The sequence below is a fragment of the Nicotiana tabacum genome, chromosome 3, assembly GCF_000715075.1.
Source record: "Nicotiana tabacum cultivar K326 chromosome 3, ASM71507v2, whole genome shotgun sequence".
Lineage (NCBI taxonomy): Eukaryota > Viridiplantae > Streptophyta > Magnoliopsida > Solanales > Solanaceae > Nicotiana > Nicotiana tabacum.
The window spans coordinates 161,662,876-161,688,723 of NC_134082.1; the positions used below are offsets into that span (position 1 = coordinate 161,662,876).

The 25,848-nt window shown below is 37.8% G+C and overlaps 1 protein-coding gene across 1 annotated transcript; it reads right to left on the bottom strand.

Moving 5' to 3' along the window:
• Positions 1-11,189: 11,189 nt before the first annotated feature.
• LOC142177647 (uncharacterized) lies at positions 11,190-24,695 on the bottom strand. Its single transcript, XM_075246944.1, has 4 exons — positions 24,185-24,695; positions 12,995-14,145; positions 12,725-12,889; positions 11,190-11,375 (listed from the first exon to the last, which is right to left on the bottom strand). The coding sequence occupies exons 1-4, from the start codon at positions 24,693-24,695 to the stop codon at positions 11,190-11,192; spliced, it is 2,013 nt and encodes a 670-aa protein (XP_075103045.1).
• Between the last annotated feature and the right edge of the window lie 1,153 nt (positions 24,696-25,848).

Genomic DNA, 25,848 nt, shown 5'->3' on the forward strand with positions numbered 1-25,848 from the left:
GGCATTTTTATTTTGGGCATAACTTCTTCCGAAATCAATCCTTTAACGTGAGAGTTTTTATAAGAGATGGCCCTCTTATGTTTACGGTGCTCTTGAAGAGGACGTCTCATGTTCATTACGGCACTAGCATTTGAAGTGCTTGTTTAACTTTCAAATGACAAAGTTAATTCATCATTCAGACAAGAAACAAGATAGAAATAAAAGTACTTCATTTTATTCCTTCCATTTTCAAAAAGTACATAAACATTTGTTATGCTAAAAAAGAAATTATTATTACTTCCGGCTAACTTGTACAACTTGTTTCTACGAGGTTGGCTGCGCAGACCCTGGTCCCGATGATACAACTATGTTTCTAATTTTAGTTTCCTGATCGACGTGGCAGTCATTGTTGTTGAATCCTCGTATCATCCCCCCCAGTATTCTAATGCGAAGAATGCGAATTTAAACACTGGAAGTCTTGCACCTTCAAGGACCCCACTAATGAATTGCTAGATAATCCTTAACCCGGTAACATATTTTGCTTCCCTTTTGGAATTTATGCTATCGAGCGAAGTACTATCTAACAACTCTAGTGGTTTGCACTTGTGAACGGTCGGGTAACCTTTGTTTGATAGCAAACTTAACTTCCCGGTGGGAATTTTGCTATCGATCCAAAGATTATCTAACCGTCCCAGTATGGTTCTTTACTTGTGTGTCTTGTTATTAAAGGTCTTATTGTTGATGTTGAAGCTTTCTTCGTAGTATACTTTATGTTATTTCCTCGTTAAAAACCTTGCCAGAAAAATCCAATTGGGACAAAAACTGAACGAAGAAAAAAAGAGTGCAGCACATACTTTCAGTACATGTGATGTTCATCAGCAGTAATATCTTTTGAGGTGTGCCATGTTCTAGTTGTTAGGCAACTTTTCTCCATCTTGATTCTCCAATTCATACGAACCTTTTCCAGTGACAGCTGAAACCCAGTAGGGGCCTTCCCATGTTCGACCTAGCTTCCTTGTGTTGAGCTCCCCGGTATTTTGAGTTACTTTTCTTAAGACCAAGTCTCCTACTTTGAAATAACGGAGGTTGGTTCTTCAATTATAATATTGTCCCATTCTTTGCTTTTGGGCTGCAATTTATATGTGCCAAGTCCCTACGCTTGTCGAGTAGCTCCAAGTTGACTAACATTGCTTTGTTGTTTGACTCTTTATTTGCTTGGAAATATATCAAGGTCGGTTCCCCTACTTCTACCAGAATTAGAGCTTCTGCTCCGTACACAAGGTAAAAAAGAGTTTCTCTTGTGCTTGATTTGGCTGTTGTTTGGTATGCCCATCAAACTCCGGGTTTCTCAGGCCATTTACCTTTATCCGCTTCCAACCTTTCCTTGAGGTTTTATATAATCACTTTGTTCGTTGATTCTACTTGACCATTTGCGCTCGGATGGTAGGGTAAAGATGTGATGCTCTTTATTTTCAAATCTTCAAGGAACTTTGTGATTTTTGCACCAATATATTCCGGCCCATTATTGTGTGCTAGCTCTTTTAGTATTCCGAACCTACAAATTATGTTTTCCCATAAGAAATCCACCACTTACCGGGAGCCGGAGGCAGTGGTTCGACGATGTCCAACCCCCATTTCATGAACGGCAACGGAGACAGAACCGAATGCAGTAGTTCTGGCGGTTGGTGTACCAGCGGTGCATATTGTTGACACTTATCACATTTTTGTACGAAGGCTTTGCCGCCTTGGTCCATGCGGTCCCAATAATATCCTAGCTTTGCCAGTTTTAGCACCAAGGAATCTATGCCCGAATGTTTTCTGCATATCCCTTCATGGACTTCTCGCATAACCTAATTAGCTTCGGATGCCCCCAAGAATCGGGCCAGTGGGCCTTGGAAAGATTTCTATATAGTTGGCCTCCTTTGAAGTTATATTGCGCTGCTTTGGTACGCAGAGCCCAAGACGCCTTTGAGTCTTCGGGCAGCTTCCCATGCTCGAGATAATAGATGATTTCATTCCTCTAGTACCAAACCAAATTAGTCGTATTTACCTTATAGTACCTATTTGCATCCAGGACCGAGTGCATCAGTTGTACTACCATTCCAAACTCTGATCCCTTCATTTTCGTTGATGAACTGAGGTTAGCCAATGCATCTTCTTCAGCATTTTCTTCCTTGGGATATGAGTAATCGACCCGAAATCGAGCCAACAGAGCCTGGACCTTTATCACATATTGTTGCATTCACTCCTCCTTGGTTTCAAAGATCCCGTAGACCTTATTTACCACCATCTGTGAGTCTCACTTAACTTCTATGACCTCGGAATCTAGTCCCCGAGCCTGTTCGAGTTCTGCAATCAAAGACTCATACTCTGCTTTATTGTTAGTTAAAGGAACCTTTCTCATGGCTTGCCTTAGGAATCTCCCGAAGGCTTGGTTAATATTATGCCAAGCCCGGACCCTTTTACGTTGGAGGCTCCGTCTGTAAATAAGGTCCAAACTCCCGATGTCGATTCTGACACCAGTATTGCCTATTTGGTTGCTAGAGGCAGCAATCCCGAACTGAAATCAGCTACAAAATTAGCCAAGACTTATGACTTAATCGTAGTCCTAGGTTTATATTCTATGTCAAACTCACTCATTTCGACGGTCCATTTGGCCAACCTACCTAAGATCTCGGGTTTGTGAAGGATGTTCCGTAGGGAAAATGTGGTCACTATAGCTATCAGGTGACATTGGAAGTAGGGCCGCCTCAGTTTCTGAGCAGCGACTACGAGAGCTAAGGCCAACTTCTCCAAATGCGGGTAGCGAGTTTCCGCTCCCGTTAAAATTTAACTAACATAATAGATGGGAGATTGTGTACCTTCGTCTTTACTGACTAAACCTACCCTTACCGCTACTTCCGAGATTGCGGGGTAGACCAACAATATTTCACCTTTCTTTGGTTTTGAAAGTAATGGAGGGATTGACAAGTATTTTTTTTCTAATATTTCAAGACCTGATGGCACTCCCAGGTCCATTCAAAGTTGTTTTTCTTTTTGAGCAATGCGAATAAACGGTTTCATTTTTCTGACGACCCAGAAATGAACCTACTCAAAGATACCAATCTTCCCGTGGGCCTTTGGACTTCTTTCACTTAACAGTTGGTCAGGGATGTCTTCGATAGCCTTGATCTTATCAGTGTTTTCCTCAATCCCTCTTATGATACCAGAAATCCTAGGAAACTGCCCGAGCTAACCCCAAACTCGCATTTCTCGGGGTTAAGCTTCATGTTATGCTTTCTTAGGATGTCAAAAATCTCTTGCAGATGCTTAAGGTGATCACCTGCATTCAAAGAATTAACGAGCATATCATCTATATAAACTTCCATAGTTTTCCCTATTTATTTTCAAACATCTTGTTTATGAGCCACTGATAAGTGGCTCCAGCATTCTTCAATTCGAAGGGCATCACATTATAGCAATATGTGCCGGAATTCATTATGAACGATGTCTTTTCCTAATCCTCTGGGTTTATTTTAATTTGATTGTACTCGGAATAAGCATCAAGGAAACTCATTAACTCATGTCGGCCATCACATCGATCATTTGATCAATGTTTGGCAGTGCGAACGAGTCTTTTGGGCACACCTTATTCAAGTCCTTATAGTCTACGCACACGCGAAATTTATTATTCTTTTAGGATCTGCGACTACATTAGATAGCCAATCTAGATACTTTACCTCTCGGATCGAACCGATATCAAGTAAGCCAGTTACCTCCCCTTTGACGAATTTATTTCGGGTCTCCGCAATAGGGCGTTTCTTTTGTCTTACCGGAGGTATGTTGGTATCTAAACTTAACTTGTGTATGGATACATCTGTCGGGATAGCTATCGTATCTGCATGTGACCACGCAAAACAATTAGCATTAGATTTAAGAAATTTAATAAAGATAGACCTTGAGCTCGGAGTGCAGTTCTGTCCCCAAGTGGAATTTCCTTTCTAAGAATTCTTCGAACAATGCAACTTGCTCGAGAAATTTTGCCGTGGATTTTGTTGCATCTGTCTCTTCTAGTACCTGAAAATATCTTCGCACCTGATAGGATTCTGACTCTTCTACCCCCGGCTAACTTCATTCGATTTGGGTGCGGGCACCGGTTCATGTAGTTGCTATGTTGCGTGTTCCTTCCCTTTGCTACTGAAAATCAAAATCTCGTTCATCTCCCCTGCCGCCAGTTGGTCACCCCTTATCTGTTTAATTCCTTCGGGCATTGGGAACTTCAGCAACTGATGATACATTGATGGTACAACTCTCATCTCGTGTAACCATGGTCTTCCCAGAATAATATTATATCACATATCACCATCTACCCCTTCAAAAAGAGTTATTTGCATCACTCATTCGACGTTCGCGGGTAACGGAATCTCTCCTTGGGTTGTCATGTTTGCGAGGTTGAATCCGACGAGGAGTTTTTTGCCGGAATGATACTTCCGGTGAGTTTAGCTTGTTCCAATACTCTCCATTGTATGATATTGGCCAAACTTCCTAGATATACTATAACACGTTTAATTTTAAAATCTAGCACATTTAAAGAAATTACTAGTGTGTCGTTGTGCAGTAGCAGCAATCCGTCTGCGTTCTCCTCCATGAAAGTGATATCGTCTTCGGTAACTTCCAGGAGTCTCTTGTTATGGGTTATTAACACTTTTGTCTTTTTTGCTACTGAGAAAGTGACCCCATTGATCTCGTTCCCTCAGAAGATCATGTTGATCATCTGGCACGGGAGATATTCCCCTGCTTTCGAGGGTTCCACATTGTCCCGATTACAACCATAATTGTTCTTGTCCCGATCACTCCAAAATTCTCCGAGATGACCATTCTTCAACATTGTTGCCACTTCTTCCCGGAGATGTCAGTAGTCCCCGGTCTGTTGTCCATTTGTCCTATGGTATTCACACTACAAGTTAGGATCCCTCTGGCTGGGGTCGGATCTCATCGGCTTCGGAAACCTTACTTCTTTGATGTTTCTCATGGGTAATACCAACTCTACTATACTGACATTGAAAGTGTATTCTGATAGTCTGTGGTAGGAAGGATCCTGCAGACCTGGCTCGTCTTTATCCTGCAACGATCTATTATTCCGACAGCGATCAGTCCTTCTGTCGGTAGCGAACTTGTCGCATAGCGAACATCGGCCCCTCGAAGACCGTCTGTCCGTGTCGAAATCGTCTTTGGATTTTTCTTTGTTCTTCTCCTGCCCCTTTGCCGCCGACGGGAAACCAACCTGATCATCTTTGATCCTTATCTTTGATTCGTACTGGTTGTGGACATCCACCTAAGTTGTTGCTTGGAACTCAAGCAAACTTTCCTTTAGTTTCCAGGAAGCATCTGAACTTCTCGGATTCAGTCCCTTGGTGAATGCTTCAACCGCCCATTCGTCCAGAACAACCGGGAGCAACATCCTCTCCTTTTGGAACCAGGTAACGAAGTTTCGCAGCGACTCGAATTCTCCTTGTGCAATTCTAAATATGTCGGTGTAACAAAAAATTTTCACGTCGAGAAAAATAAATAATCAAGACTGGAAAATTGCTTAACAAATGTAGTATTTGATTTCAATAAATAATGAGTGTTGCAATCTCTATGGTATTTCTCTAATTCTTCAAGAATATAAACTATCTAGATGAACTTGATTTTGATTTTGATTTGATTCCAGGGCTTGTAAAGCTTGGTCTTGAATCTCCTTTTTGAACTTGAATTTGGATTTGATCACGAACAAGTAATTTGATCTTGAACGCCTTGGTATTTGATTTGGATTTGTTCTTGATCTTGAACTTGAACTTGAACTTGTAGCTTGAGTGCATGAACTTGTAGCTAGTAGAGAAATCTGTGGTGATTGATCCACGAGCTCTCTGTTTGCTTCTTGTTATCACTTCGGGTGTCTTCTAGCTTTATGAGACCTTTATTTATAGTTGTAGGGGGTGTAACTCTACGATTTGATTGGTCTGTTTGAACAGACCAATACCATCCAGACACTTGGCTTGATTTAATTGGCTCATTTATTGGCTTGGATTTCCACATCACTTGACACATGTCATGATTTTATTGGCTCATTTATTTGGCTTGGATTGCCACATCACTTGACATGTGGCTTTAAGACATGCTACTAGCCATTTGGACTTTGGACTAAGGAAGTTGGCTTATCATTTACTTTGTAGTCCAATTAAATGGACTAGCCCAACACATATATATTGGATTTAAATAATTAGCCCAATTTACTAGCTACAATATTTATTTGGATTAATATCTTGAATTTAATATGGTCCAAAATATTTTATGAATTTAAATCCGATAAAATTTAAATGCTTATAAATGCCCCTTGCTTTAAGACTTGTCGGTTATTAATCTTCCAAAGATTAGGCTTGAAGTACGCATGAGTATCACGCTTTCACTTATTTTTGGTACGTGACTTCACGCAAAAATTTGGCAATAACTTTAAATGGCTTTAAACATTTAAGTGGAAAGTAGGCCACGTAAGAATCATTTATTAGCCACTTTTTTACGTTGTATTTATCTTTGAGTTTTGAAAAGAAATGCAATCTTTTCCAATACATTGGCGTACTTATCTTCTAGTTGGATAAATGATATTGTATCCTTTTTTTCTAAGGATTCAAGCACCTGTACACTCCTACCTAAATGCAATTCCGTATTTTAAGGAAAGATTTTGTTTTGCTCTAGAGTTTATTTCAAAGACGGAAATTTATAATTGTGCATGCCTATAAATACCAGTGTGCAATATCTTTTCTTGCATCCCGAGTTTATAAACACATGCAAACTCGGCAATCGACTTCTCCCAGGTAAAGTCGACTCAATCTTCTTTCTTTTGAATTTTAAATATTGATCACTTTCCCATAACAAATATGTTGGTTCTCATGCTTTACATGTAATCATGTAGTTACCAAAGGAATGTTCCAAGTAAAGGCTATGCTTTATTCTCTAAATTGTCGATTCTTCACGAGTTGTTTTTGATTTATTATTTTTTTTCTTGTAAAATTTTGGTGGCATTGATATTTTAGACACGATACCTCTAAGAATCATCTTCCACTTGAAAATAAAAACTTCCTTTACCAGGCTTTATTTGCTGAAGCTTCATAGTTTAGTAATAGTAACATCTTAACTTGAAAGGTCATAGAATTTACTTCCTTCAGTGGAATGTAATAGTTAAGAAGACAATCCATTTTATCGGTGCTTCATTATAATATGTTCCAAGCTTTGAATGATTCTTCAGGGTTCAAATGAATTTTTTGCTTCATCCTTGCACTTGTTCTATTATTTCTTTTTTCGTTCCAACTTTCGTTCTTCCGCATACACATCCTCTTGCTGGACTATTTTCACTATGGTGTTTTATTGTTATACATCCAATACAATATTTTAATGAATTCATGAAGAACACCAAGATCTTATTTTCCCTTCGGGTAATATCTTCCCGTCTCTTGTATTCATTTGGGTCTTTCTTTGTTGTTGTTTCTTTCCAGGTTCAAAGGAGGGGACAATTAGTTATTGAATCAGTATTTTGAGTTATTTATCCCATTTGAGGCGAAGACTTTATTTTACCTTAGTCAAGGCAAAGATTTTGCAATGTCTCGAGTAGAAGAATTTACAAGATCATTACACCATTTTAAATCGAAGACTATAAAATATTATTACACCGTCTAACTCAAAAACTTTTCTTTGTCCCATGTGAAAATTATTACACTGTCTAAGCTGAAAATTTTATTTCATCCGAGACAAAGACCATTACACCGTCTGAGCCAAAAATTTTACTTTGTCTGAGGTGAAGACTATTACACCATTTAGCGAAGGATTTTAATTTGTCTGAGGTAAATACCATTACACCGTCTGAGCCAAAAAAAAATTTATTTTTTCTGAGGTGAAGACCATTGCAACATCCGAGCCAAAGGTTTTTTTAATTTTTTCTAAGGTGAAGATCATTACACCGTCTGAGCCAAAGATTTTACTTTGTCTGAGGTGAAGACCATTACACCGTCTGAGCCAAAGACTTTACTTCATAAGAGGCAAGGTCATTACACTCTCTAAGCTAGAGATTTACTTGTCTGAAGTGAAGACCATTACACCGTTGAGCCAAAGATTTTTTTTTTCTGAGGTGAAGATCATTACACCATCTGAGCCAAAAAATTTACTTTGTCTGAGGTGAAGACTATTACACCGTCTGAGCCAAAGATTTTTTTTATTTTTTCTAAGGTGAGAGCCAAAGACTTCACTTTATAGAGGCAATGTATATTACACCGGCTAAGCTAAAGACTATATTTTGCAAAGGCGAAGACAACCATCTAAGCTGAAGACTTTACTTTGTCCAAGGCTAAGACCATTATACTGTCTTAGCTGAAGATTATATTTTGTCCAAGGCGAATACCAGCGAAGATAATTATAGAGTCTAACTTGCAGATTTTACTTTACCGCCAAAAGATTTGACCTTTTGATGCAAATGAACAAAAACTCGTCCTCATTTCGAGATGCAATAATTAGAGATTGTATGAAGCATGAAAAAAAAACTGACCACCAAGAATATCTCTTCAATGTCAATCTTCACAGGTAATTTTATGATTTCCTTTATATAGATATGTTTCTCTTTCCCTTTTTTGCAGGTAGAAGAAAAGATCACTTCCAACGATACCACTTTAGTAAAGATAACCTCACAGTCGAAGAATCTTTTTTTTCCTGCAACATAAATCAAGTCATACAAGCCAACATTTTAAATACTTTCAGTTGAAGATTTTAAGATATGTTAAAAACTTCCTTCAAATAATTCAAGATATAAATATTTAAAGATGGTGCAGACTATATCAAAGGTTGTTACCATATACTTGGAGATATACTGAAGCTTCAAACTAAAGAATTGAAGTCCATATCAATTTGAAGACTTCAAGATTATTATGGGGGCTTTTTATTGTCTTTCAGTTGAAGACTTGGTACTTAGAAGAATTTAACTTGCATATTTCAACTTGAAGACATGGCAGACTTGAAGGCTTCTACTTGAAGACTTAGTAGATTTGGAGACTTCAAGTTGATGATTCAACTTGAAATTTTGCAGAATTGAAGACTTTAACTCGAAGATTTAGGTAGATTTTAAGAATTCAAATTGAAGGTTAAAGTATAAGAGTTATACTTGAAGATGTAGCCACTTTGAAGAATTCAACTTGGAGATGTGTCAGACTTGGATAGTTGAAGACTTAGCGGACTAGAAGAATTTAACTCGACTTCAACTTGAAGATTTAGCATGCTAGAGACTTCAAATCAATGATATAGAAAATATGAAGAATTCAACTTGACGACTTAGCAAACTTAAAGAATTCAGCTCAAAGACATGACGTTCTTGAAAATTTTGCAGCCTGCTAAAGACTACAATTTTATCGAAGATACCAATCTCGGTGAAGAGGATCAAGTCATTATGCAGTTTACAACAAGTGAGGTTTTTTAATACTTTATGGATTTGAAGACTTGGTGGACTTGAATACTGCAACTTTAAGACCTAGCAGGCTTAAATACTTCAAATTGATGATGTAATAGACTTGACAAAATCAACTTGACTTAGAATTGGAGCCTTCAACTTGAATATTTAGCCTCTTATTAAAGAAACTACAATCATTTCATCAAAGACCTCAATTTGACATGGAGGGATTGCCCCCATTGAGCCATCAAGATAAGATAGAGAGCTCAACGAAAGAATACATGTACACCTAATTTTCAAGTGTCAATCAAGTGAATTATATTCTATCTTACCTCATTTGAATAATGCCTTGGATAAAATGTATTTTTGAACTCATATGACTGAACTTAGAATGAAACTCTAAATTGCCTACGTACCTGGGTGAAGAGGATTAAGTCATAGCGAGAAATGAGTGAGTTTTTTTAAATATCCTAACTTTTGCCTTGGCTGCCTCTTTCGAGGTTTTCAACCTAGCAATTTTTTTTTCCGGTCGTGCACAATTTATACTCTTGTAGGCCAGAAGTAATATGCAGTTTATGCTCGTGCGATAAGGAGCGTATTTGTTTTCTTCAAGACAATATCTCTTCATGAATTTCCCATTGATGGGGCCAATCCGCAAACCTTCTGAGTCAACTATATTGTAAGTGCCACTTGAGTATACCTCTTGTACAATATATGGTCCATCCCACTTAGCAGAGAATTTGCCCCCAGATCGACGAGAGGTAATAATAGGCCTTTTGACCACAAGAACTTGGTCACCCACTTGGAAAGATCTAAGGCGCACCCTTTTCTTAAAATATCGAGACAGGCGAGCTTGATAATATTCAAAGCTTTGTTGAGCTTCTAGCCTCTTTTCATCAAGAGTTTCCAATTCTTCAAGGCGTGACCAAGAATTTTCTTCATCAGTGAGTCCTTCTTGAATGGCAAGCCACAACAATGGGATTTGACGCTCAAGTGGAAGGACTGCTTCAACTCCATAAACAAGTGAATAAGGAGTCTCTTGCGTTGGTGTGCGATATATGGTCATGTATGCCCAAAGAGCTTCTTCCATTCTCTCATGCCAATCTCTCTTAGACTTAGAGACAACCTTTTTCAACAAGTTGCAGAGTGTCTTGTTAAATGCTCCAGCAAGTCAATTGGCAGCAGCATAATACATGGAGGAATTGCGTTGCTTGAAGCCAAAAAGATCACATATTTTATTCATCAACTTGTTATCATTGTCCGTCAATATATATCGAGGAATGCCAAAGCGATAGATAATATTGACTCGGATGAAGTTAGCCACATTTTTCTTATTTACTTCCTTAAGAGAAACAGCTTCAGCCCACTTCGAGAAGTAATCAGTTGCGGCCAAAATGTATAGATGTCCACCAGAAGACTTTGGCGATGGACCAACAACATTCAAACCCCAAGCATCAAATGGCCAAGAAGCAACAGTTGGGTGTAATACTTCAGGTGGTTGATGTATGAAGTTAGCATGGAATTGGCAAGCTTTACACCTTCGAGCGTAATCTAAACAATATTTTACCATGGTTGGCCAATAATACCCCATTCTTTTTATGTGGAAATGAAGTTTTGGCCCAGATTGATGCGCACAACATACTCCAAAGTGTGCTTCTTGCAGGGTTTGAAGGGATTCATCAGTACCCAAACAACGTAAGAGCACTCCATCAAATGATCGTCTATAGAGTGTATTCTTGTAATAAAGGAAACGAGGGGCTCTCCTTCAGATTTCTGTCTTCCTTCGGGGATTTTCCAGCAAATCCCCATAACAAAGATAATCAATTAATGGTTGTCGCCAATCTTCAATTTCAACCTCAAGAACGGAAGCAAGATGCTCAACTTCGCTTTCTTCTTCCTCATAATCATTTGGTGGAGGAACTAACCATCTTTGGCAAACAACGACTTGTGTCTGATCAGGCAAAGATAATGTAGAAGCTAAGGCTGCTTATGCATCAGCTCTCTTATTTTCCTTTCTCGGCACGTGTTGAATAGTTACCTCTCAAATCCAACTTACCAATCTTTGAGCATCTTTGTGATATGGCACCAACTCTGGCTTTTTGACCCCATAGCTACCCAAATCTGATTGATTACTAACTTGGAGTCTCCAAAAACTTGTAGTTGCAATTGTTTGAAATCCACAACCATTTCAAGCCCAAGTATGAGCGCTTGATATTCAAAAACATTATTGGAGCACCGTTGTGTCATAGTGAAAAAAAAATGGCAAAATTTCTCCTTGAGAAGTGATAAACACTATTCCAGCGCCAGCTCCTTCACGATGTGCAGTGCCATCAAAATACATCTTCCAAGGAGGATGAATTTCTATGACCATTGCATCGTTATCAAGAAACTCCTAATCATCTAGAATTGGATGGCCAGCTAGGAAGTCTGCTAATGCTTGTCCTTTTACCGCCTTTTGAGGAACATACACAAGTTCAAATTGTTGAAATTGGAGGTACCACCTAGCTAATCGATCACTTAGGACTGGTTTAGACATGACAAACTTGATAGGATTCGCTCTTGAGATGAGTCGCACAACGTGAGCTTGGAATTAATGCTTCAGCTTCTGAATGGAGAAGACAAGTGCCAAACATAACTTTTGAATAAGTGAATACTTGAGCTCATTTGGCGCCATCATCCTACTCAAGTAATAAAGTACATTTTCTTTGCCTTCATTGTTTCCTTGAGCTAGAAGCGCTCCTACTGACCTTTCTTGTGCTAAAATGTATACTATTAATGGATTTCTAGGCATGGGGGCTGTCATTACTGGAGGTTTCATTAGATAAGACTTAATTCTTTCAAAAGCATTTCTGCAAGCTTGGTCCCATTCAAAAGGAACCCCTTTCTTCATGAGGCGACTAAATGGTTGGCATCTTCTATCCAGATTCGAAATAAATCTTCTAAGATATGCCAACTTACCTTGTAAGCTTTTTAATTCATGAATATCCTTAGGCTCAGGCATTTTCAAGATAGCATCCACCTTAGCTTAATCAATTTCGATACCTCGGTGTCGAACAATAAAACCTAGGAACTTCCCAGAAGAACTCCAAAGGCGAACTTCAATGGATTCATTCTGAGTTAGTATCTCCAAAGCTGTTCAAATACCATCCTCAAATCTTGCAAGTGATCTTATTTTTTCCTTGACTTTACCACCAAGTCGTCAACATAACACTCCACGTTTTTATAAAGCATGTCATCAAAAATATTTTGCATGGCACGTTGATATATATCACCAGCACTCTTCAAACCAAAAGGCATTACCTTGTAGCAGTATATACCTTTAGGGGTGAGAAAGGCAGTAAGATCTTTATCCTTCGGTGCCATGCAAATTTGATTATATCCAGACGAACCATCCATGAATGACATCGCCTCGTATCCAGTCGTGGCATCAATCATGAGCTCAGGGATAGGAAGAGGAAATTCATCCTTAGGACAAGCATTATTTAAGTCCCTAAAGTCAACACAAACTCAGATTTGGCCATTCTTCTTTCTTACAGAGACGATGCTTGAAATACATGCAGGATATTTTACTTCACGAACAAAACCAGCCTCAATTAGCTTGTTAACTTCAGTTTCAATCAAGGGAACCCATTCAATTATGAAGCGACGTTGTGCTTGCTTCACAAGATGACCACCTCGTTTGACAGCAAGATGATGAACAACCACCTTGGGGTCTAAACCTGGCATTTCTTTGTAGCTCCAAGCAAATACGTCTTTGAACTCCTTAAGTAGCTCAATATATTTGCTCTCTTCATCACTAGTTAGAGAGGCACTTACATATGTGGGCTTTGGATCTTCAACAACTCTGAGATTGACTTCTTTTAGTGCATTAATCGTTATCTTCACCCCTTTTTCAAGCTCTGGTGGTGCATTTTTAGTGTCTTCATCCTCTTGAGGATCACCATCATTGAAAGATATGTGATGACATACATGAATATCAAGGCACTTTTCCTCGACTTCCGTATAAGATGAAGCATTTTGTTCATCATGAATGGTGATATGATATGATGACCCCACACTTTCTTTATCTTTCTCCCATTTTTTAATGTGGACTATAGTAAGAGCCTTTGCTTTGAGGACATCTCCGCACGAAACTACAAGTTTGGTCAAAATCTCCTTTTTAGCAAAGATAGGTGCTCCAATCCCTTTATAACTTCCATGACGCTTGTTTTCCTTCTTCAGTGGTCCCAACCTATTAAAGATTGAGGTCATTGGTTTCGTAAGTCGATCAAACACAGAAGGCTTCTTATTAAGCGTCGTAGACACTTTTTTAGTAGTAATGTAGTTACAACTTGCCCTTGTAATAGAGATACGGATTGGCGGGGGTTGTTTGTAACCCAATCCTTCACGTGATTGATTTAGTGGGTGCCTTTTATCCATCGTCATCTTTTGAGTAGGGTTTGAAGCTTTAGGAGGGAGCTTTCCCAACTTGGATGGTTCATTGGGATCATATCCAACTTTTGCTAACAACTTGTAGGCGTTTGGGTCAAAGCCCTCATCTATGATCTTTGTAGGGAGTGCTAGATTTAGAAGCGAATTGTGGTTTGATGATTTCACGAACCCTTTAAGAACCTTTGTAGACGACTTAATTGCTTCAATTCGCTTGATAGGAAGGGTCAAGTCTCCTAACACATTACCTTGTTGTTCAGAAGATGGATTTTTAACCTTCCTTGTGTTATTTCCTGCAGTATTATGTCCATGTTACGCTCCGCACTATTATATTACGACGATGTTATACGTTGTATATTGTGCATTGAATTGTCGTAAGATAATTGACATCAGTTCAAGGAAGATTATTTGGAGATTATTAGTATTTTGCTATTTCAAACAAGTGATGAGTAAATCTGTGAAGGTGAGAGGGTTTGTGAATCGAAGAAAATGAGTTTCGTCGAAGTTTGACAATTTGGGATAAAATATGGTCTGAGCTATAATACCCGACATTTATGGACTAGTACCATACAAGGTACCACATGAGCATGATAGTAAGGTGTATAAGGTATGTTAAAAGTGAGTAGTATTTTAAGTAATTTGAGATAATTCGTAATTATATGGATAATTGGGTAATTATTGATTTTTAGTAGGAGGTTAACATGTAATTAAGGTTGTTGGATAAGATTAAGAAATGATGGATAGGGACTAATCTCCCAACTTGGCATCAAGTCTCAGCTAATTAGTGACTCTTGTTTTATGTGGAAAGTTGGCACATTTAAGAGGGTTATGTGGCTAAGTCACCACATGAAGTGGGGCCCACACCCATTCAAGTATAAGACCTCTCTAAATTCAAAGAGAGGTACATATATCAACATTTTAAGTAAGGATATTCAGCCAATTCATACAATTATATGATATCAATGTGAAGTTGATACAACAAAATTCATACAAGACTACTTAGTACTATAGCAACGTGAGAATTGTGATTCTAAGGAAGTACGGTGCAATATTTCTCAAGAATATCATACGGATTTTTCCTTACTTTGACCCGTCGTTACGTGTTGTCGCAATTGACGTGTGTTAAGGGATTGTCAAGAGAATCGGGTCCAGGTATGTTAAGTCTATCCCTTCTTTCTTTTTGGCATGATCCATATGATACAAACAAAATGAGAAAATGCACAACTTCCATAAATGACTTTATTCATAGAAATGCTAGAGATGCTTATGTTCTTGATTCCCCATGTGTCCTATTATTCTATCATCTATTCATGGGTCTCATAAAATACGTAAGTTGATAAAGTTTACTTCATGATATTAATCAAAAGCATAATGGTCTTATGACATTCCGAAAGATTTTATTGATGTACTTCTCATGCATTGCATTCATTTATACATATACATTGACCCATGACCAAATGGTGTTATATACACCTATATATGTATGTATATATGTATATATATATATATATATATATAGATGATCATGACGAGCCCTCATAGTAGACGAAGTTAGTATTCAGTGAAGGATTGGTAAGACTCGACCTCTTTCAGAGTGCAGCCGAGTCTATGAGTCATCATGTCAGAATTTTGCTACAGACTTATAGGTAGGCCAGTACCCTGTCCCATTTGATGTCAAATACTCTTAGAGGCTTTGTAAATAGAGATTCATTTTTTATAGTATGTTAGAGGCCTAGACGACCCATATATATTCATGTTTTAAGAAAGATGGTTCATTGATACAGTGCTTTCCCACTTATAGTTATACATTACAAGTCATGGCCATGTTGGCCTAGTTACCAATGACAGTACGATAAAAAAAATATATTTCGCTGGTACTCTATTGAGTAAGGCACCGGGTGCCCATCGTGACCCTTCGATTTGGGTCGTAACAAAAGTGGTATCGGAGTAGTTCTGTCCTAGGAAGTCTACAAGTCGTGTCTAGTAGAGTCTTGTTTATGGGTGTGTCGTGCACCATACTTATAAGCAGGAGGCTACAGAGTATTTAGGGCTATCACTCTTTCTTCTTACTCTAGATCGTGTGGTAGAGCTTAGTCGTAGATATTAAAATTCCTAAATTCTATTATATTCGTAATACAAAGATACCTACATCCAGAAGGACGGTTAGTAAGAGATATAACTGTGGAAGTGTTGAGTTAGAGGAACTCGAGTTTGCATTATTCCTATGATGGATAAATATGAGGTGTTCAGCAAAACATGTGTGTACTAAGACGTGTAAGCTTCTTGATAAGGAGCCTTAAGGTAAGAATATCTCTCCACCCATGTGGTAAAAGACAATGAGAGATTTAGAATATAAATACAAATTTCAACAAGTAAAAGAATCAAGGTAAGAAGGATAAGAGGTACCCAGTTAATGAAGATTAATAGTATTTACAATTCAAGAGAAATATAAGCGTTTTGAGTTACCTTCAATTGTAATAGAGGTATGTACAATTGGCCACACACATCTCAGTTATGCTCCATGGGAGCCAATAGATATAGTTTAAAAGAAGGGCGGGATATTAGAATCCAATTAGGGTTAAAGTAACCCAAAATGTTGGATGGATTGTTTGCGTTAATTGACATTTCCGAAGGATATTTCAAATGTGCTAATAGATCTCCTTATGAGATACCTAGATGGTGCACTCTAAAATAGTACAGCTAGATATGAGTACTACAAAGATAGGCACTAGAAGCCTTGGAGGGATAAATATTACCTTAGTGTGGCTCCCGTCCCTAGTAGAGAAAGAATGTTAGGCAATTCGAAGAGCCAATGGATGGAGCAAGGGGAGCTAAATGTAAAAGAATTTCTTGTTCGAGTTTTCAGAATAAAGTGATAGAAATAAGAAGAGAGTTAATGAAGTATTATGAGTAAGATGTGCTATATGGATGACAACGGTAGATAAAAAAAGACAGTATTACAGAATCTATTGTCAAGGGAAGGAAAAGATGAGAGGTGACAGGCCTTGAGACAACAAAAGAGTATAGGCCATACAGTCATATCCTCATTTCGAGAAATAAGTTCGTGACTCTAACGTGATTACCAGAAGGAAAAGTTAGATCCCAGAGTAATAGAAATCAGTATGGATTGATGAACAAGATAAACTAAACATGAATTAGGGACTGAGTGATTTGATGATGGTCGACATCATGAGAATTTCATATTGTGTTCCGGCGATAATAGAATAGACCACAAAAGAAGATTCACAAGAAATTTAAAGAATGGTTATTCAGGAAGACGCTTCCCTAAAACAAGCAATATAAGAAAAGTTAAGCTTAAGGGACTGTATGTGCCAGTTACACTAGGTGTCTCCCTCGTGATCAAGGAATTTTGTTATCCTTGGTACAGAAGGATTACCGGAGGCGAGTAAGGGTCATTGATGAAGTGAAAAGACGCCTAAGAGGAAGAGGTAAAACGTCTATAGGTAGCTCGTCATAACACTAAATCTTAGTACTCCCCTAAAGGGGGAAATATGGTGTGATGTGACATTAAGTCAGAAATAAGTGGTTCTAGTAACTATGGAATGGTAAAGGAAGAATGCGATAAAAATGAGAAAGGTATGATATTGCACTTATTCAAATCCTACAAATATGCTACGATTCTAGAACATTATGCAAACGCGACGTTAAGGAGGAGAAGTAAGAGTTCCTGCCCGAGATGTTATTGATAGATAAGAAGCCAGTGCGGGATGCAAGTTAAGACAAAGGAAATGACCCAAGAAAGATTATGCGGAACATTGATATAAGAATGGGCCAACGAGTAATTAGTAGTTGATTCAAGAAGAATCTAGTCACGACTAGACAAGAGGTTACAGACAAATCAGCAGATCATGCAAGATAAACATAGTGAACCCCAACATGGGAAATTCAGTCTCGTAGATATGACATCGAAACCCTTGAGAAATATTCAGATAGGAGTTGTGATATTTAAAGGTATCGTATGAGTATTATAGAAATAAAAGAGAATGCCACTGGGAAGACAGTCAAACCTTCAGTTCAAAAGAAACCGCACGAGCACAAGTGCACAGAGGTATGTAACTACGGATATTTATAGGCGAGTAAGAACATCGAAAACTTCTTCGGGTCTACATGAAAAGTTAGTAGTAGTGTTGTTACAAAGGCGAGTGCCAAAGTTATATAGATCCCGGGGAATTAAACATTCGATGACGAATGTTTCTAAGGGGGGAAGGATGTTACATCTCGCGTTTTCGTACGTTAAAAGTTTCGTCTTCAGTTAGTTGACGTAGACTCGGGGATGAGATTATCCTGAGGTTAACGTATTTATGCTATTTATAACAAGCGGTAAGTAAGCGCCATAAAAGATAAAGGGTACACGAATTAAAGAAAATGAGTTTTGTTGAAGGTGGCTAATTTGGGATAAAATACGGGTCGAGCAATAATACATGATAATTATGAACTAGTACCATTCAAGGCACCATATGACCACAGTAGTATAATGTATAATGTATATTAAAAAAATAAATAGTATTTTTAGGTATTTTGAGATAATTCTTAATTATACGAGTAATTGGTTAATTACCGGATAACGGGACATTACCTAATTAATTAATGAATTATGAGATAAGCCTAACACCCCTCCCCCCAAGAAATGTAACGTGGCAGCATTTGCTAGCCTAGAAAATGACTCTTTAATCTTCTTGAATAGGTGGCTATCTAGGATTTATTTGGAATTAATAAGTAAAGACTTATGATAAGTCTTATTTCATTTTTCAATTTGGACAAAATGATTAGAACGTCCATTAGTGATTGGTAAAAATCATATATCATTCTTCTTAGTTCAAAATACGTTAGGAGCAGAAGCTAAATTCAATTCACAAAAGCTTCCAACGAGAATTTGTTGGAATTGTAGTAAGGAAAAATTTTGCGGTTCTAAAAGAGTACGGTACAATCTTATCCAAGAATATTATATAGAGTTTTTTTTTATATAGAGCTTTTTCTACTCCACGTATGTTAAGGTCATCCCTTCTTTCTTTTTGGCATGATCCAAGTTATACAGAAGAAACGAGCAAACGCACAGTTTTTTTAAGTGACTCTATTCATAGAAACACTAGGGGTCTCTATGTTCTTGATTCCCCATGTTATTATATCTTTTGTTCATGGGTCTCAGAATAATACACAATTGAAAAAGTTTATCCGAAAGGAATATTGAGATTATTACATATTTTTCATACATTTCATTCATTTATATATATATATAATATATGTACGTATAAATATATAACGTCATCTGGTCATGTGTGTATGTGTGTGTGTGTACTTATATGTATATGGGATATGGGAAAAAGTTACAGCGTTATATACGTACCACCACCTGATCAATTGGTATATGTTGATGATGTTGCCCACAGTGGCCGAGACGATATGATGGGATGCCCTCAATGGCTTGATGATATTATGTACACCCATAGCTATGCATGACACGGCATTTATATGCATGTGCATGATATTATAAATGTTATAGAATTTACAAAGTTGTTTAGATTTACAGATGGATTTCTTTATTCCATGTTTCATCTGTGTCTTTTACGTATTGATTTTCATGCATTACATACTCAGTACATTTTTTGTACTGACGCCCTATTTCATGGGGCATGCGTTTCATGCCCGTAGGTGCAGGTAGGCAAGCTGATGGTCCCCCTTATTAGGATCCTGGGTGCAGGTAGGCAAGTCGACGGTCCCCCTTCTTAGGATCCTTGATCAGCGAGAGTTGGCGTGCTCCACTCGATCCGGATCTTTTCTTGATTTTGGCACGATATGAACGTGGCTCAGTCTCGTCTTTGTACAGTTGTATTTCTATTAGAGGTCTGTAGATAGTGATGTATAGTTGGATAGTATGCGGCCTTGTCGGCTTCCAGCTTTGGGTATATACTTGTCTATATCAGCCTTGTCGGCTCGCCTACTGTACTCCGCATGTATATGTACATATGCCTTTTTGGTAGGTTCCCTTCATGTATGTTATTCTCGTAACTCAGCAGACGTTATTCAAGTTTATATCTTAGACGCATGCTTAGGGGTGTTCGACAGGTAGGACTCGGGTGCCCGTCGAGGCCCATCGGTTTGGGTCGTGACACACAGTGACCTAAAAAGGAAATGATCATGTAAAAAAAGTCTCACTACAACATTGTAAACACTCCATAAGAAGTGGCATCTACCGTGGCTAATGATCGGGAAGTAAAACCAAAAGTAGGATTCGAGATCATATGAGTTTCACGAAAATTTTGGCATGTGCGAGAACTAAGATAAGCTAAGTATGTACGAAACAAGGGGAAAAAAGACCAGGAAAGGTAATAGCTTACGTTTAAAGAAAACTGAGAGGAACAAAAGGAATTATTCGATCAATGATCCAGAGTTAGTACGTTATAAATACACTCAAGATTTCAAAGTATTATCCATGCAACATATATGTTGACAATCATACAGCCGTAGAAGATTCCGTATAAGTTACAAGAAAGAATTAAGCCAGGTCATAGACAAAGGATTAAATTGTTAGAAGATTGTATCATGGATATTCCATAGCATCCATGTAAAGCTAAAGTAATGACTAATACCATGAGCCATAGATCGGAAGATAGCTTAATCCTACATAAAGGCTGATCAGAAGGAAGAGAAAACTAAAGAGTTACATCAACGAAGTAAATCAGGAGTCTGATTGTTGAACCTAGAAAATTATAGAAATTGTATGTGAGAACATGGCAGAATCACTCTTAATATCAGAGGTGCAAGAGAGATAATACAACAACCATATTCTATAATGGATCTACAAGAAAGCCAGTTAGAAGAAGTACCAACCTTATAAGAAGTCAGTATGAAGCTCTCACCAGATTGTGTATACACCAGAGGTGCAAGTATTATAATAGAGCTTCAAGTTGTGAATATGAATTACACATATGTGGAAAGGAGGTCATGAAAGAGATAGAAGATATGATGTGAGATTTTAAGGTAAGTAAGGTGAAAGTGAACAACGTACGAGATACTCAGATGCAGAAGGTTGGGAATAGTCCATACTTCGGATAGAAGGCTAGAAGCGCTAGGATTCAGTATCAATAGTGGCATCGACACTGGCATATCTTCTAGCCTATGATTTCTAGGTACCGAGAGATCTAGTTAAGAGAGTAAATAAGAGTTAGAAACGATGTGATGTCTCGCTTGATGTTCCAGAATAACAAAAGGAAATCTACGGTGAAATCTTGTTGAAGGAAGGTTGCGAGTAGTATAAATAGATATGTATCGATCGCAAGCTAAAGTATAGTAAAGCAACAAAGTTTTATGACAAGAGTAATGATAATAAAGGTCGAATGAGAAGGTGATGAGAATGGATAAATCCTTAGTATTAAGCCCATGAAAACAAGAGAGCTTATGGTTTCTCTAAGTTATAGAAGGCTCGGTATAGCCTAAATAAACTCAAAGGAGTCTAAGACTAGTAGCATTTAGAAGAGATGGAGTGCTGCCCTGGTAGTGGAATAATGGTGTAATTGTGATAGATAAAGGATGACGTTTGGTACTTCGATTGAGTAATGATTTAAGGAATTATACAGGATTAAAATACTCACGTAAGGTGAATCACATTGGGATACTATGAAATACGGTTATGGAAGTATGGTATCGCTACCAGGTGGATCACTCTAATTATTTCAAATGTTCCCCGATGAGACGTGAGCCCTAGCGAAAGTGTTACATAATATATCAAATTATCTGTGGTAAATTATAGATCAACATTAAGGTGAATCAATAATGGATGGATAAAAATTACAAAGTATGAGATGAGATTAGGCCATCATTCTTAAGATGAACGGTAATGAAGAAGTATTAAAAGGACTTAGATTTATACAAATAGGATAAGCAACAAGAGTAACCTAGAGTTTGGTAGTAGACCTTAGTAACGATAAATCGAAGTAAGAGTTATGGTATAGTATAACCTACCTTGATGCAGTAAAGTGATACGGATGGATAGCACGGTCTATGAAATAAGGTATAACAATATTCGTAAGTTCAACAAAATACTGAGCAAAGAACTTCAGTATACCTATAGATGCCCATAGGGACATTTTATCAAGATCGGCATATATTTACAAAGTGAGGCATAGATATTGGCTAAAAGCTGGAGGAAAAGGAGAGAAGAGTCGCATAGGCGCACTTACAAGGTCAGTGTCGTACATGCTGCATGATATAAGGTAGCAACAGTTATGATATTGAAAGAATTCCGACCACAAGTCATGGTACGAGAAAGAGGCCTAAAGGGAGGAATTGCCTAGCCTTTGAATTTATTCACAGGACAGTTGCCTAGATGGAAAGGAGAGTACTAAAGTATTCGCAAAAGCTATAGGTTATGAGAATGATAAGTGCATCAGTCAACATTCAAAGATGAATGTTCCAAAGGGGGGAATGATGTTATGCCCCATAGTATTACATTGATGTTACGCTCCGTAGTATTATATTACTATGATATTATACCTTGTAGTATTGTGCATTGAATTGTCGTAAGATAATTGACATCAGTTCAAGGACAAGATAATTTAGAGATTATAAGTATTTTGCTATTTCAAACAAGTGATGAGTAAATCCGTAAAGGTGAGAGGGTAAGCGAATCGAAGAAAATGAGTTTCGTCAAAGTTTGACAATTTGGGATAAAATACGGTCCGAGCTATAATACTCGGCATTTATGGACTAGTTCCATATAAGGTACCATATGAGCATGATAGTAAGGTGTATTAAAAGTGAGTAGTATTTTAAATAATTTGAGATAATTCTTTATTATGTGGATAATTGAGTAATTATTGATTTTTAGTGGGAGATTAACATGTAATTAAGATTGTTGGATAAGATTAAGGAAATTATGGATAGGGACTAATCTCCCAACGTGGCAGCAAGTCTAAGCTAATTAGTAACTCTTGTTTTATGTCTAAAGGTGGCACATTTAAGAGGGTTATGTGGCTAAGTCACCACATGAAGTGGGGCCCACACCCATTCAAGTATAAGACCTCTCTAAATTCAAAGAGAGGTGCATATCAACATTTTAAGTAAGGATCTTCAGCCAATTATATGATTGTAACATGAAATTGTTACAACAAAATTCATACACTACTTATTACTATAACAACGTGAGAATTGTGATTCTAAGGAAGTACGATACGATATTTCTCAAGAATATCATACAGATTTTTCCTTACTTCAATCCGCCGTTACGTGTTATCGCAATTGACGTATGTTAAAGGGATTGTCAAGTGAATAGGCTCAGGTATGTTAAGATTATCCCTTCTTTCTTTTTGGCATGATCCATACGATACGAACGAAATGAGCAAATGCACAACTTCCATAAATGACTCTATTCATAGAAATGCTAGAGATGCTTATGTTCTTGATTCCCCATGTGTCCTATTATTCTATCATCTATTCATGGGTCTCATAAAATACGTAAGTTGATAAAGTTTACTTCATGATATTAATCAAAAGCATAATGGCCTTATGACATTCCGAAAGATTTTATTGACGTACTTCTCATGCATTGCATTTATTTATACATGCACATTGACCCATGACCAGATAACGTTATATACGCGTATATATATGTATATATATGTATATGGAATATATGTATGTATATGGGATATGGGAAAAGGTTACGGCGTTATATACATACCACCACCTGATCAGCTGGTATACGTTGATGATTTTGCCCACAGTGGTCGAGATGATATGATGGGATGCCCTTAGAGGCTTGATGATGTTATGAACACATGTACCTATGCACGACATGACATTCATACGCATATGCATGGCACTGTAAGTGTTTCATGATTTATAGAGTTATCTAGACTTATAGGTTAAGTCATTTACACCATGTGTTCTTCCATGTCTTTTATATACTTATTTATGTGCCTTACATACTCGGTACATTATTCGTACCGACGTCCTTTTATTGGGGATGCTCCATTCATGCTTGTAGGTATAGACGATCAGTTTGACGAGCCCTCATAGTAGACGAATTTAGCATTCAGTAAAGGATCGGTAAGACTCCACCACTTTTAGAGTTTAGTCGAGTCTATGAGTCATCATGTTAGAATTTTTCTACAGACTTATGGGTAGGACGGTATCCTATCCCATTTGATTGCAAATACTCTTAGAGGCTTTATAGATAGAGATTCATTTTATACAGTTTGTGAGAGGCCTTGACGACCCATATGTATTCATGTTTTAAGAAAGATGGTTCATTGATACATTGCTTTCCTACTTATAGTTATACATTACAAGTTGTGGCCATATTGGCCCAGTTACCAATGACAGCACGATAAGAAAGATATGTTACGCTGGTACTCAATTCATTAAGGCACCGGATGCCTGTCGTGACCTTTCGATTTGGGTCGTGACACCTTGCATTTGGGACATAGCAAAGAACATGAGTCACTTTCTTTCTTGAAGATGCCACATTCATCTTGTTCCTATCATAAAGCTCCCAATATTTTTCAAAAATCTTTGCGTTGCTAGTTGTGACATCAACCTTTTTTGCAACACTTTTGGTCAACATCACATCACCAACCTTAACCTCCTTCGAGACGTAATTCTTTAAGTCGAATTTTGCATCGGCAAAGTATGATTCAGCCTCAGTAAATGGATTATCATCAGCAACTATCTTCTTTTCGACCCCATCTTCACAGTACTTCAAGCACTGATGGTAGGTGGATAAAACCACTTTGTTCTTGTGTATCCATGACCTTCCTAACAAGATATTATATAAGGTCTTTGCATCGATCACGTGCATCCATGCACTCGAATGCAAATCTCCCATATTTATTTCTAATTTGATAGCCCCTATAACTCTTTGACCCCTTGATTGAACCCTTGAATCATCAAACGGCTTTCACATAGTTCATCCATCGGTATGCCAAGCTCTTTGACAGTACTAATTGGGAGAATATTGACGCCAGACCCATCATCGATCAAGATTCTACTTATTCTCTATTCTCATACAAAGCCAACCATAAGTAGGGACTATTATGGTATGTTTCACCAAGCAAAAGATCTTCATTATTAAATGTGATTTTTGCATCACAAATGTCCAGTTCTTCAGAATTCCCAGTGAGTTTTTCAGGCAAGGGAGGTGGCAGCATGATAGATCCTCCTTCTTTATCTCTTCTTCGTCTATCTTACAACATGAGGGCCTTGATATATTCATAGGAAGCTTGCGGGTGTAACCATCTTGGCAGGAATTCGTCCAATGTCACTGGACGACGTAGACTTTGATAGTGATTCTCCGCCATTTTTGCTTTCTTCCAATTCTTCTTTATCATTTTCTTCTTGGGTCTTTTCACCATTTTTCCCCTAGTCAACTGCTTATTTGACTCCCTTTATGAATTTTTCTTGCAGCATCTCCGCCGAGTCATAATAATCCAACCTTCATCATCAGTTTGATCATCACATGATTCACCTCTCTTGAGATCTTTCTTCACTATTAGTTTATACGCTATAGGGAGAAGCAATTATTTTCTCATATTAATTGGTTCAAAGTCACCAAATTTAATCATATTTGGTGATGATGCGGTTTGGATGTCATCACATTCATTTACTTGGACAAAATTGCAAAGGACAATGGGATCAAGTAAACCAAAAACGAAAGAGACTTGATTCGAACTGTTTTTCTCATGCTCAAGCAAGATTTTTCCTTCAACGGCCAAGTCCATGACTTTCTCCTTGAAGACAAAGCATTTTTCAATAGGGTGGCCAATCAACCAGGTACTTGCAATAATTTGGATCATTATTCCTTCTAGGTTCGTCTGGCCCCGCTTCATTTTAGGTAACTCAATGAGTTTCAACTCAAGGAGTTCTTGAAAAATTATTGGGACATCGGAGTCCAAGAATGGATATTCGTTCGCTTGCATTTCCTTCAGAGTTAACTTTTAGCCAACTTTATCCTCTAAGGACGTTATCTTCACACTTTGATT